The sequence below is a fragment of the Corythoichthys intestinalis genome, chromosome 15 (assembly GCF_030265065.1).
Source record: "Corythoichthys intestinalis isolate RoL2023-P3 chromosome 15, ASM3026506v1, whole genome shotgun sequence".
NCBI classification, from domain to species: Eukaryota; Metazoa; Chordata; class Actinopteri; order Syngnathiformes; family Syngnathidae; genus Corythoichthys; species Corythoichthys intestinalis.
This window is the reverse complement of record NC_080409.1, coordinates 26,541,956-26,555,162: the sequence shown is the minus strand read 5'-3', so window position 1 is coordinate 26,555,162 and position 13,207 is coordinate 26,541,956. Positions and strand designations below refer to the sequence as shown.

The window sequence follows — 13,207 nt, the reverse complement described above, 5'->3', positions numbered from 1 at the left end:
ACAAATGTTCATTCACCCTTCCCAGTCAAAATGGATTGGACACCTAGCGCCGTGAATGCAGCCAATGAGTTAAGATATTGATTAGAGATGCACGATAATATCGGTCACCGATAATTATCGGCCGATAATGGCAATTATGACGTCACACAGATAATCCAGATAAAACGAAATTCAACCGATAATGCAATCCGATAATTATATACTTGATTTAGCCTCCAAATGTGCGCAATCAACAGTTTTGTCCAATTCTGTTAGTTTTAAGGAGGTGTTTTTGCAGTGTAGTAATGTGATATATGTTAGGAATGGCTTACTTTTAAAGGCATTTTTGTGCAACTCTGGTGTTTACTCTCTAAGTAATTGTTGCCAAAAGCTTACCATTACACAATGTCATTGCCATTGTTTAGATGTTGGAATTTACTACTTGTTCACATTTGATGTGGAAAAAATTACACTAAATTACATTTTTGTACAGTAACATTTGATCTTTGTATACTTTAAAATTTAACATATATATTTGAATAGAATTATCGGCGTGACATTATCGGTTATCGGGTGGAAGGGGCAGGAAATTATCGGTTATCGATATCGGTTGAAAAATGTATTATCGTGCATCACTAATATTGATAGATTACTTAAAATTGCTTCAACGCCATGACGAGTTTGATCAAGACTTGCTTGACAAATCAGTGCAAGCTATTATAAAATCTGACCTACTGATAGCAAGGCAAATTTAATCGTGTAGCACAATTAAACACAAAGTGCTTCACACCACACGAAAATCGGCATGACAGATAAAAGGATACATAAAAGTTATGTTAAATCAGTAAGACCGTTTAAAATAAAAACAAAACAGGAAATGGAGATAAAAACACATAAATGGATAAAAAGCGAAAGTCATACAGTCGGGGCAGTTTTGAATACCGTATATTTTGGACTATAAATCGCTGTTTTTTTTCATAGTTTGGCTGGGGGTGCGATTTATAATCTGGAGCGATTTATTTGTGAAAGTATTAACAAATTATTATATAATTTTCACATGTTATTTTGTGTTTTTGGAGTGACACTGATGGTTTGGTAAACTTGTTAGCATGTTCTTTATGCTATAGTTATCTGAATAACTCTTAATAGCTATGTTACGTTAACATTCCGCCCACTTTCGCATTTAATTGTTCATGTATCATGTAACATTATCATACTGTACACTTATTCAGCATGTTGTTCTCTATTGTATTTTTATTTTAAATTGCCTTTCAAGATGACATATCTGTTCTATGTATGTGTTGGACTATCAAGTAAATTTCCCCCCAAAAATGCGACCTCTTCGTTGGGCATTTTATGGCGGGTGCGACTTATACTCAGGTGCGATTTATAATCCGAAAAATACGGTATGCTGTATTCCAATTTTTAAAGGAGGCAACTGTTTGAGCACACCTCAGATCTTCAGTTTTAAGTATTTTCTTATGGCATGTTTAGTATGTTCTGTCTGTATGCATCTAAATAAAACAAGCTGAAAGTAGGGTTGTTCCGATCATGTTTTTTTGCTCCCGATCCGATCCCGATTGTTTTAGTTTGAGTATCTGCCGATCCCGATATTTCCCGATCCGATTGCTTAAAATTTTTGCTCCCGATTCAATTTCACACATTCCCGATAATTTTTCCCGAACATATACATTTTGGCAATGCATTAAGAAAAAAATGAATAAAACTCAGACAAATATATACATTTAACATACAGTACATAAGTACTGTATTTGTTTATTATGACAATAAATCCTCAAGATGGCATTTACATTATTAACATTCTTTCTGTGAGAGGGATCCACGGATAGAAAGACTTGTGACTTCTATATGTATATTGTATATGTACAATATATACAATATATATACAATATATACAATATGTATACATATACAATATACATATTGTATATGTATATTGTGACTAAATATTGCCATCTAGTGTATTTGTTGAGCTTTCAAAAAAATGATACTGTAGCCATGGCCAAATGCATGATGGGAAGTGGAACCATGACTGTGCGTAGTGCTACCAATTGATATATCTTCTCTGCGTTGGGAAACAACATAAGGTGTTAAGAAAAAGAGCACCTACTACCCTGCTTCCCCACATTGCTTTCCATGATATTTCTAATCGTAGGGAGAGGGATTGTAAGGCTTTAGCCAATTAAAAAAAGGCTCCAAAGGCTGCCAAAATTCACTCTACTCATTTTACGCTGCCTTTTATCACTCTATATAGGTTAAACGGCGCCATTACAGATTGAACGCGACAATGCGTGAGTGGGTCGTGCAGCGCATGCATTAATTGCGCTAAATATTTTAACGTGATACATTTAAAAAAAATTTAATTACTGCCGTTATTGGGATAAATTTGATAACCCTACCTTAAGCCTAAACTAAAGACTCTGGAAGAGTGTAACATATTATGTCTGTAACGTTAAATATAATTAGAAAACGATTTAATTAAAAAATATATATATATTAAAAAAAGGCATGGCCGATATTTTTTTTGCTGCTTCCGATACTTTGAAAATGACGTGATCGGACCCGATCGATTGGCATCTCTAGCTAAAAGCACACGGTAGTACTTTGGATGTCAAATTCGCCTCCTGTAGATGTTTCGCCGGTGTGGGATATTTTGGCAGAACACCCTATTTTTTCCCTAGTCTTGTCTCGTTTCATCCCGTCTTTCCTGTTCATTTGTCAAATATCGACAGTGCTGTCATTCTCATTGATGTTACTCTCGGGTTCAAATTGAAAGGGGTGAACAGATGACAAGTTTATGTCGCTAGAGTCATACTCTGGAAGCCCCGCAGAGTAACCATGGGACGTCACCGCACTGCGACGTCAACAACAATGGCGACCTACCAGTTAAACTAATTTTACAAACTGTACAAAAACGAAAACATCAGGGGAGGTTTCAATATCAAATTATTTTAACTCATAATCATGTTCATCTTCTACGAACTACAAGTCTTTCTATCCGTGGATCCCTTTAAGTGGAATTAGGCAGAGTTAGTGATAAACTGTAGATGGCTGTCAAAGTTCAGGTTTCAATCAACGATGTTATTGAAAGTTAGTAAAAAATTAAGTATTTTCAGACGTTGGTGTAATTTTCAGGAACATTACACAGGCATTTCAGGAGCCAATAATTTTGGCAATTATTGATGAAAATAACTAATACCTTCAAAATTTTTAAGAAACATGAACATTTTATATCTAATATTTTATATCCTCTTTTCAGGGAGGGAAATGCTGTTCACCTCCCAAAAAAATAATTTCGTGTTTTGGAAAATGCTCGAACCCGGTCACCCACGAATGTGTGTTTAATGGAAAATTTGTAAACATTTTCACCAACTAGCATACAAATGTGTACCTGTTACCAAAAATCTAAAGGGCAAAGTTGCGTGTTTGGTAAGAAGTTGACTAGTAATTTGATGAGTACTGTGTTATGGGCGCAGATATTGAACACTTGAGAAATCCTTCACAGAATTTACAAATCTTTTAATCACCCAAATATGAAAGAGAAATTCAAACTGATAATGGTCAGTTCTTAACCGTTCAATTTCACTGCGCTAGCGCCAGCTGTTTCCAAGACATTTCCTTCTACAATTACATCAATTTTTGGGACACCTTGTATTAGCAATTCAAAAAAACAAACAAAAAAACCATCAGAAACAACAAATAATTATTTCACACTATTCAGTGAAAATAAATGTGAATTAGCCCAAAATGAAGACACATTTTTTACCAGTAAGATGAATTATAAAGTTTTTGCATGTTTTTCTTGGGTACATGTTAATTGTAATCGATTTGTCTTGACAAGGCACATCTTTGAATGTTCAAACTAAAAAAAATTGGGCTTCAGCTTTATATCCATACATTAAAGTGTGATTGTATGTGTGTACCTTAGGTGTTGGGCATGATGCAGTGGAAAGGCGGGAAGTTGCCTGTGTTGCCCGTGGTGACTCTGAAGGAGTGGAGCTCAAAGAGGCAGAGTCTCGAGGAAGCACCTGAACACCTCGAGAAATGATTGAGTCTGGAATCTACAGGTTAAGAGAGCATAGACAATAAAATTATCCATGTCTCTGGCCTTCCTGAATGTTACAATATTTTCACAACATTAAGAGTTTCACTGCTATTGATAGCCGTAGACATCATAACCATTTTAACCGGGCTGTCATTGAACGATCATGTTTCAGTGCCATTGATGATGATAGACCCTCCTATTTCAAATGATTAAACATCAACTAGTGATGAACTCATTTGGATTCACAGCAGAAAAAGGAAAAGAGCCACATTATTGGACGCCTATCACAGTCAATGATAGCCAAATACAATAATTTTTGCACTATAAGGTGCACCTGACTATAAGCAGCCACCCACCAAATTTGGCATGAAAACTGCATTTTTTTTCATGGATAAGCTGCACTGGACAATAAGCCACAACTGTCCTCACTGTATTATGGGATATTAACAACCAAAAGATATTAACCGGTAACACTTTGACAGTGCCATCAAACAACTCTCATAACACCAAACGAAGCACCATGAACCACTTCGCTGCAAAGCTTCATTGCTTCAAGCGGCTTCATTTGTCATCACTGCTCCCTTGGGGGAGTCAGTCAACCTCTGCTGCCACCTGATGTCAATGCTGTTGTTGTCAAACATGCCTCCTAGCTTGCACTGCAGCGCTACAGATGTAAATAACAATCAAAATTCAAGTTGTGTGCTAATTATTTCTGTGGTTACTGTTGCAGTTGCGTCAGTATTTGCTAGTTATGGTATTTGGTAAGACTGTATTTGACAGTGGCACCATAGGACTGTCACTAGAACAATGGTTCTTAACCTGGGTTTGAGCGAGCCCCAGGGGTTCGGTGAGTATGTCTAAGGGTTCGGCAAAGGTAAAGAAACGCAGAACCCTAATATTGTACACTGATTAAATCCAGGCAAAGTGGCTTTTTAGACCAGGTTTTGGACTGGTTTGCTTCCAATTTACAGGCTTAATCCCGTTTTTTAAACTGGTAGTCCTCGATTTGACGGGAGGAGGAACTGGTTTGCTCAGTGGAAGGTTCACTCACACTTGTTATGAGGGAATATAACAGACCAATGGGCAGCGCAGCCTCAAATTTTGACCTGTTTATGAAACATGCTGTCAAAATGAGAATATTGAATGGGTATTTGCCAAATTATTAGCTTGCTACCTTAGATAAAACGGTTTTGAATTTGAAAAAAAAAAATTGCTTTATTATCTAATTCCGAAGGGTTCGGTGAATCCACATGTGAAACTTGTGGGGTTCAGTACTTTTAGCAAAGTTAAGAACCACTGCATTAGACAATCATAATTATGACATGACACTTTTATGAGCATTTATGAATTTTATAACAGGTATCATTTAGTGCTATCTGGCAAATAATCTCACTTTCGAATGGATGTAACAGATCCAAGCTAGACATAAATGGAGTTAGTGGCATAATTTGCCAGATGACACTTAATGACATAAGCCCAAATGCCCATGCTGTCAAATAAAGTATAACCTATTAACCGAAATAAATCACCATATAAGCCACACTGGACTATAAATCGCAGGATTCAAAATGAAGGAAAAAAGTAGCGGCTTATAGTCCGTAAATTACGGTACTATTAATACTGAAAATGGGCATATAGCAAACTTTCCTAAATGTTAAATTAAAGCTGAAGCTCTACACTTCAATCACACCTTGATATATTTATAAGTTATATCGTTGTCAACTACTGTGTAGTTTCAATGCAAGCTGTGAAGCCCTCTCTGATTGGTAATAGTTAGATGTAAAACATGCAAAAACCAGTAGTCTCCACAGCAACTTAAGATGTCTTAAACAATTACGGTAGTCAGTTAAGCAGTTTCAAGAGACTGACAAGGCACCTCCTGAGTCACAAAAGAGATTATACAACTAAATGCCTGGAATGGTTGTATTTTACTCACTTGTGAACAGACTCTAGCATACAGTACAAATCCAGAGGAAGCTTTCCGAGAAACGGCGAAAACATAATATGAATCCTCCTTTGTAAAGTATATTTTGCTTGTGGGATATGGGGAAAAATCCCGATGACAATAAGGACCATTTTAAATCACCATCTCGATATACCACATTATAATATATTTTTAATGATTTGGTGAAAAATTATGCAACAATTAGAAGAACAGCCTCCCCCACTCATGTAATGATATTGAATTTTAAATGCAGATGCAGCCAAGTAGCTACATATACACAGTACATATCTTTTTTCAATTCATTTGTTTATAACCAATTTAGACTTTAGCAATTTCTTTTAAAAAATTTTTTCAATTTTGAATCTAAACTCTGTGTACACTACTCGTCACTGGTTGGCTTTGCTTCACAGTGGAATGACTGCTGTACACGACATATTGCATTTATCCAACCACAATAATGTGTAAAATAAATTACAATATGAAATGGCAGGTTCTAAACTTCTGACAGACAGACATTATGAGCTGTTCAATGACAGGAGAGGAAGGGAGTGGGTGCCTCACCTGCTGATCATGGGTACAGGAGCAAGTGAAATGAGTAGGAGGGGCTGGCGTGTTGCCGGGAAGATAGGGAGCGCCCTTTGCCATGACCACGACATGGCTGGTCTGATGGACATGAAAATGCATGCAAGAGTCACAACCAGACATGCTGGCAGAATGGAACACATGAATGACATGATATGGGCATATGAACATATCGTGAGCATTTTACTTAAATGAATCCGGTGTATGAATTTTTCGGCCACACCAATGTACTGTACATGACATTGCACACCTTGGAACATGACTAGTTCAGTGGTCGAAAAACTCGGAATTTAAATTAAAATGTAAAAATGGTCCATGGGATGGGGAAAAAACTGGACAAGATGAAGAAGAACAAGGCAAATCAGCATTAGCTTTTGTCGTACACTTGTATTATCCTTGTCTTTATTTTTTGTTTTCTTTTGCAATTTCGCTGGTGCTTAAGTGTGTCTTCTCTTAAGAAGAAAAGCAGGGAATTAGTCTGGGGAAAAAAAAAGTAATTTCACTTATTGTTAAGAAAAGTTTTAAATGCTTGGGGGACTGAATCCACTCCATGAAACAGCAAAACACGCTAGGTTAAAACTGCAGGTCCTTCTGCACAATTCCAATATTTTCGTCATATCAGTTTTTTTGGGTTTTTTTTGGCGTTCCCGTTGGCCTTTTTCCAATTGAGCCCGATCAAGTACAGTATTACGCATGCACACTAACCAATATGTGCTGAGCAAACTGACCCACATGTGCAGAAGCATCAAAACAAATGACTACATATGCTGGCTCTACGTTATTCTAGGGCAGACATGTCCAAAGTCCGGCCCGGGGGCCAAATGCGGCCCGTGGACAAATTTCATCCGGCCCCCAGCCTCTGTCATAAAATCAATAACATCTGGCCCACACACAGACTTAATAAATTGGTCAGCAGTGCTGCTACCAGCATATGAAGTAGCTTACACACTAAATGCTGCTCCTCATTTACCCACTAAAAGGCAGCAGCACGCTAAGCAACATTACCCTGTGTGACCCTTTACTCCCAATTTTCTAAAATGGCGACAATCACCAAAAAAAAAAAAAGAAAGTTGACTGCGATGGCCGACGCTTCAAGGATAGGTGGAAATTGGACTATTTCTTCTCTAAAATACGCAACAACTGTGTCTGCCTCATTTGCAAAGAGACAGTTGCTGCTTTTAATAGTTCAATGTGAGGCGATATTACCAAAAAAGACATGCTGACATGTACAAGATTACATGGTAAATATGTAGCGATGAATTGAAGCAACTTGAAGGTAGTTTAATTTCACAGCAGCAGTATTTTGCAAGAGCCCAAGATTCGAAAGAGTACGCCACAAAGGCTCGTTGCGAGATTGTTGAAATTATTAATTCAAAAAAAAAAAAAAAAAAAAGCAAATGTGACACACAGAATGGCTTGCTGAAATTTGCTTAAATATATTGTTTTACGTAAAGGACGTCAGCCAAAGTCGGCCCCCCACATTTTTACCACACCAAATCTGGCCCCTTTTGCAAAAAGTTTGGACACCCCTGTTCTAGGGTTACCATATTTTGAGTTCCAAAAAGAGGATACAAATAACCAGAGATAGGAACCTATTGGTACTTCACGATATGATTTGCGATACAAAGCTCACGATAACGATAATCTCACGATATGGCGATACAACGATTAGCGATATATTGGACAGGAAATCATTCGATGACAAAACAACTAGTAAACAGAAAAGCAAGCTATCTCCATCCTTCTGCTGTAATTTATCACTTGTAGACATCCAATCCATTTGAACTGGGAAGGTGGCAGCGAATGAACCCCTCCCACTGCTATGGCCATCAGTGACAGCCAATGCCAGGCAATAAGGTCATTTTTGGCCATTTCAGGTCCTATTACCAGTCACTTCCTGTTGATTTTGGAGCATTTTATGTAACAGGTCACTTGCTGTTCTGAAGGAAGTGACCCGGTGTTCTAACACATCAGGATGCCCATCATACGGGCATACCTCGCATTACACCACATGCGCGCGCATGCGTAGTAGGAAATTGTACATGAACTAGCTTTCCATTCATCAAGGTGGCATCCCGGAGACGACGGGGAAGCAAAATAATGATTTTTAACGATGGTTTCATGCTACATTTTATTGTTTACATGTTTTTTTGATTTACTTATAATAATACTCAAAAGGAGCTAAGCGTTTTTCTTTGTTTTTGAACCGTTTTCGGTTTTTTAACCGTTTTCGGATCGTTAATTCTATCACCTTTCGCCGTGGGTCACGTTCTGCGTTCCCTCATTGGGTATTCACGTTTACAGTATTATTCACTGCATCGTTAAATTTAAACTATTTGATTATCGGCGTTGTAGCAGGTACACATCAGCTGTAAAATGATGTAGAATTGTTCCATACATTAGAACATTGTTGTAGCATACAGACGAATGATACTCTGATAATCACTAGAACATTGTCGTAGTATACATAGGAATGCTTTTCTGATCCCATTGTACCAGCCCAAAATAAAAACACAAAAAGATGGGGGAAAAAAAGCACGGTTGTCTTGTGTGAATTTAAAATGTGAAGGAAAGGACGTAAATCGTCTTCAAATTCTGAAATGAAGTAGAATATCGTTGTAGTAAACGTAGAATGCTCCTGTCATTAAATTAACTCGCATGATAGACGTAGTTGCCAGACTGGCATACTGGTATGCTATTCTGATAAAGTACGCTGGTCTGGCAGAACACCGGGAATCTCCCAAATGACTTGGCAATGACTCCATCAACAGGAGGTGACCTGTAAATGCCCTTAAATGAACAGAAAGTGACCTGGTAATGCCCCGAAAATCAGAAAGAGTGACTGTGAATGCTCTAGTTTCGAATGGACAAACGTTAATTCGCTCTTCCCAGTCTTAATGGATTGGGTGTTGGGCGCCGTCAATACCAGCTATACAGTTAACCAAGACACTATAATGGTGGAAGATTTTGGCAGAGGTTAGTAGAGCAAAAAATTGTACTAAAGTAAGAGTAGTGTTACTTCAAAATAATATTACCGTATTTTTCAGACTATTAAGTCGCAGTTTTTTTTTTTCATAGTTTGGCTGGGGGTGCGACTTATACTCAGGAGCGACTTATGTGTGAAATTATTAACACATTGTTTTGGAGTTACACTGATGGTTTGGTAAACTTCTTAGCATGTTCTTTATGCTATAGTTATCTGAATAACTCTTAATAGCTATGGCCGCGTTCGCGTTCGGCAATGTGTGTTCAATTGTATTATTGACTTTTTTATATTGAAATGCATGGTTTTAGTTTGTGGTGCTTTCACGCGCACTCGCACTTGTTTACGCGAAGTAGAGCGCTTACATGCCAGAAGAAGACGGACAGCTACGCAGTGTCTCTGAGCAAGTGGGCGAGAGAGAGGGCGAGAGAGAGAGAGAGAGAGAGTGAGAGAAGGCTGCAAACCTAAGTTCATTGTTTATGCTTGTAAAATATCCCTACAGAAGCAACGCCTGTGTGTATCAGCTTTTCTGTTGTTGTTGTTGTTGTGTGTTTTTCACCCGCGATCGGACACTTAGAGCCAATTGTGTGGTTGTTTGAACGATGTGCTAATGCTAGCGAACGCATGCTAACCGTTTGTGTCATTGCCGTAATAGCACCTAATTATCATTTATTTACATTGATGCGAACCTGTTTGGTATCGAGGACGAAATTGATTCAGCAAATTATAAGGACGTCCAGCATCGTCATTTGGGAGTTCAGCTCGCTGTATAGCCAGGACCGAGCCGTAGCGTCTTGGTGAGGACAGTATTTTCGCATTTCGTCGTTCATGCACTGTACACTGTACACTTATTCAGCATGCCTCTATTGTACTTTTATATTAAATTGCCTTTCGAGATGACATATCTGTTCTATGTGTTGGATTTTATCAAGTAAATTTCCCCGAAAAATGCGACTTATACTCCGGTGCGACTTATATGGGTTTTTTTTCTCCTCGTTGGGCATTTTATGGCTGGTGCGACTTATACTCAGGTCCAACTTGTAGTCCGAAAAATACGGTACTCAAGTAAAAGTCGTCATCCAAAAAATATACTCCCGCACAAGTAAAAGTAAAAAGTATTTGGTGAAAAGAATACACAAGTAATGAATCGAGTCATGTTGAGGGCAGCGCTCTATGTCAAATACTTCATTTTTTACGGTGCTTTATAGACGCCATGTGATTGAACAGGCTGGCGTGATCATAAAACGGCAAGCTTGCATCTGGTATATTGTAGTGATGTCATTATTGTTGCAACACCTCATTGGTGAAATTGGTAGAGATACTCTTGGCATCGCTGGAAAAAAAAAAAGAAATAAATCTAAAATCTGATGACTCTTGTGTAGCCCGGAGTAGCGGAGTAAGAGTAGCGTTTTTTTTCTTCACAAATCTACTCAAGCAAAAGTAAAAAGTATGGCTTAGTATAACTACTCTTAAATTTTTCTCACAAATTTACTCAAGTAAATGTAACGGAGTACATGTAACACGTTACTACCCACCCTTGGGTTTTGGGAGAGTTCAGACCGTCTCCACATTTTGAAAAATGCGACCAAATTGGCTTTAAAATGACATACGAAAGTGACCTACATCAGATCTGAAATGATCCACTTCTATGCAAGTTAATGCCTCGCTCAAGCCGGAAACAAACAAACAAACAAAAACAATCGGATTTGTGCATGAAGACTTGTAGTATGAACCTAGCCATAGAGTATAGTGCATCATATGGTACCAACCAATACAGTTAAGGTTTGGGTTTACTTTCGAAAAGTTTTTGTGATCAAGTTTGCAACAGTAGTACTGTATGACCCCCCCCCCCCCCCCAATCTGTTACCTTTGCAGCGATAGCAGCTGCGGTAATGTGGGAGGAGCCGTGCTGGTGATGATGATGGTGGTGGTGGTGGTGGTGTGCATGTCGACCTCTCCGCCGGTCTTCCTCCTCATCGTCTTCTTCCTCACACTGTGTGCCGCGCTCCATAGTATGCGAGTGGGCATGCGCGTTGGTGTGTGCGTTGGATAGCAGAGAAGAAGGAGAAGGCAGTTGCTCTAGTGCGGCATGTACAGATTTAACCCTAACAGTCGCCTCGCGCAGCAGGTCGATGGCGTGAGGCAAAGCAGGAAGGATAAATTGAAAACACTCCTGGAAAAAAAAGCACAATGCACAAAAATAAGAGGTTGACAACTAGTGTTGCACTGATAACATTTTTGACCTCCCGATGTGGATTCTGAGAACCAGTTGTGTGGTATTGGCCAATGTGGATAATGATCATTAGAGGTGTGCAAAATTTCCGATTCTTAGATTATTCGCGATTCGGCCGTGGAAGATTCGAGAACGATTCACAAACATCCAAATTCCGATTATTGAAATATGCCAAGTAAAGCAGAAGTACGACACACTCAGCGCGCCGTGCGGTCTTCGGTACGCAATTAGGGACGGAGCGAGAGTAGCTAAACATCGTGCTTCTCATTACCCGGCCCCTCGGGTAACGCCAATGCTCAACTCATGCCACGAGATAAAAAAAAAAAACAACAACATACCTGACTGCTGCCGAAAAGCTGCTACAAGCCACATTATGTTACGGTAGATATCATTTATATAGGACTAGATGCATTATAGCTTCGGTATCGTTACCAGCACATCTACAAAAAACTAGATGCGGGCGTTAGTAACGGCCGCCATCTTAAAGCAGTACACTTCCCTGCAAGGCTGTTGTTGCGAACCTTCCAAGCGAACCTAATTAACTTTTTATCTAAAATACTGTACTCCTAAATCGGTAAAATATTGACTTGAATCTATCTTTAAAATAGTTTTAAAACTTTTACATGTTGAAAGTAGACAAAAGAGAAATTATGGAATAACAGGAGCAATTTTAACAACTTTAACGGTTGATTCACAACATTAAATTAATTGAAAGTAGTTTAAAGCTGCTGATATAGAATGGGGACTGGAGTTTTTTATTTACTGTTATTTTTGTATATTTGTTTACTGCTATATGTTAACTTGATACTGAAATAGTAGTTTGGTTTAGCCTGAGAGGATTTTTGAACAATTTTGGAACTAATGTACAAAACAAATTAAAAATAAATAAATAAAATAAAAAAATAAAAGGAGTGGGGTGCATCAATAATCGTTTTATAATCGAATCGGAGCCTCTGAATCGTAATCGTAATCGAATCGTTAGGTGCTCAAAGATTCCCAGCTCTAATGATCATTGCCACTTTTTTTTTTTTTAAACATTTATTTTTATTTTTTTCTTTTAATACTAAATTACTGTACACTCAGTTGAATGTTCTATCATGGCTTGGACAGATATTGCTTAAATCACTGTTTGCCATTGATGGCACTATAGTTGATGTGAGAAATGTATGAACATTAGTCACTTACACCCTCCTGTTTTAAATGGATTAAACATCTACTAGTGATGAACTAATTGGTGAGAGGGTTCATCTTGGCCAGAGGAAGAACAAATTGTATTGTTTAATAAATCCAATCCATTGGAAGTGAGAGGGCTCCCACTTCAAATGGATTGGACATCTGATAGTGACAAACCCATTGAAATTCACAGCAGAAGAATGATAGGGTGAAAGACTATTGGATGTCTATCATCATCTTGGGAAA

At 38.2% G+C, this 13,207-nt stretch overlaps 1 protein-coding gene across 2 annotated transcripts in view; it reads right to left on the bottom strand.

Annotated features, from left to right (window-relative positions):
* Nucleotides 1-13,207, bottom strand: part of LOC130930783 (gephyrin-like) — a 43,576-nt gene that overhangs the window by 17,584 nt on the left and 12,785 nt on the right. The window contains exons 7-9 of one of the 2 annotated variants that reach the window (XM_057858898.1): nucleotides 11,423-11,728; nucleotides 6,552-6,653; nucleotides 3,924-4,061 (exon numbers count right to left, since the gene is read on the bottom strand). In XM_057858898.1, coding sequence (XP_057714881.1) covers nucleotides 3,924-4,061; nucleotides 6,552-6,653; nucleotides 11,423-11,728 — 546 coding nt within the window. The remainder of the gene's footprint in view (nucleotides 1-3,923; nucleotides 4,062-6,551; nucleotides 6,654-11,422; nucleotides 11,729-13,207) is intronic. The other variant, XM_057858899.1, reaches the window with a different exon arrangement.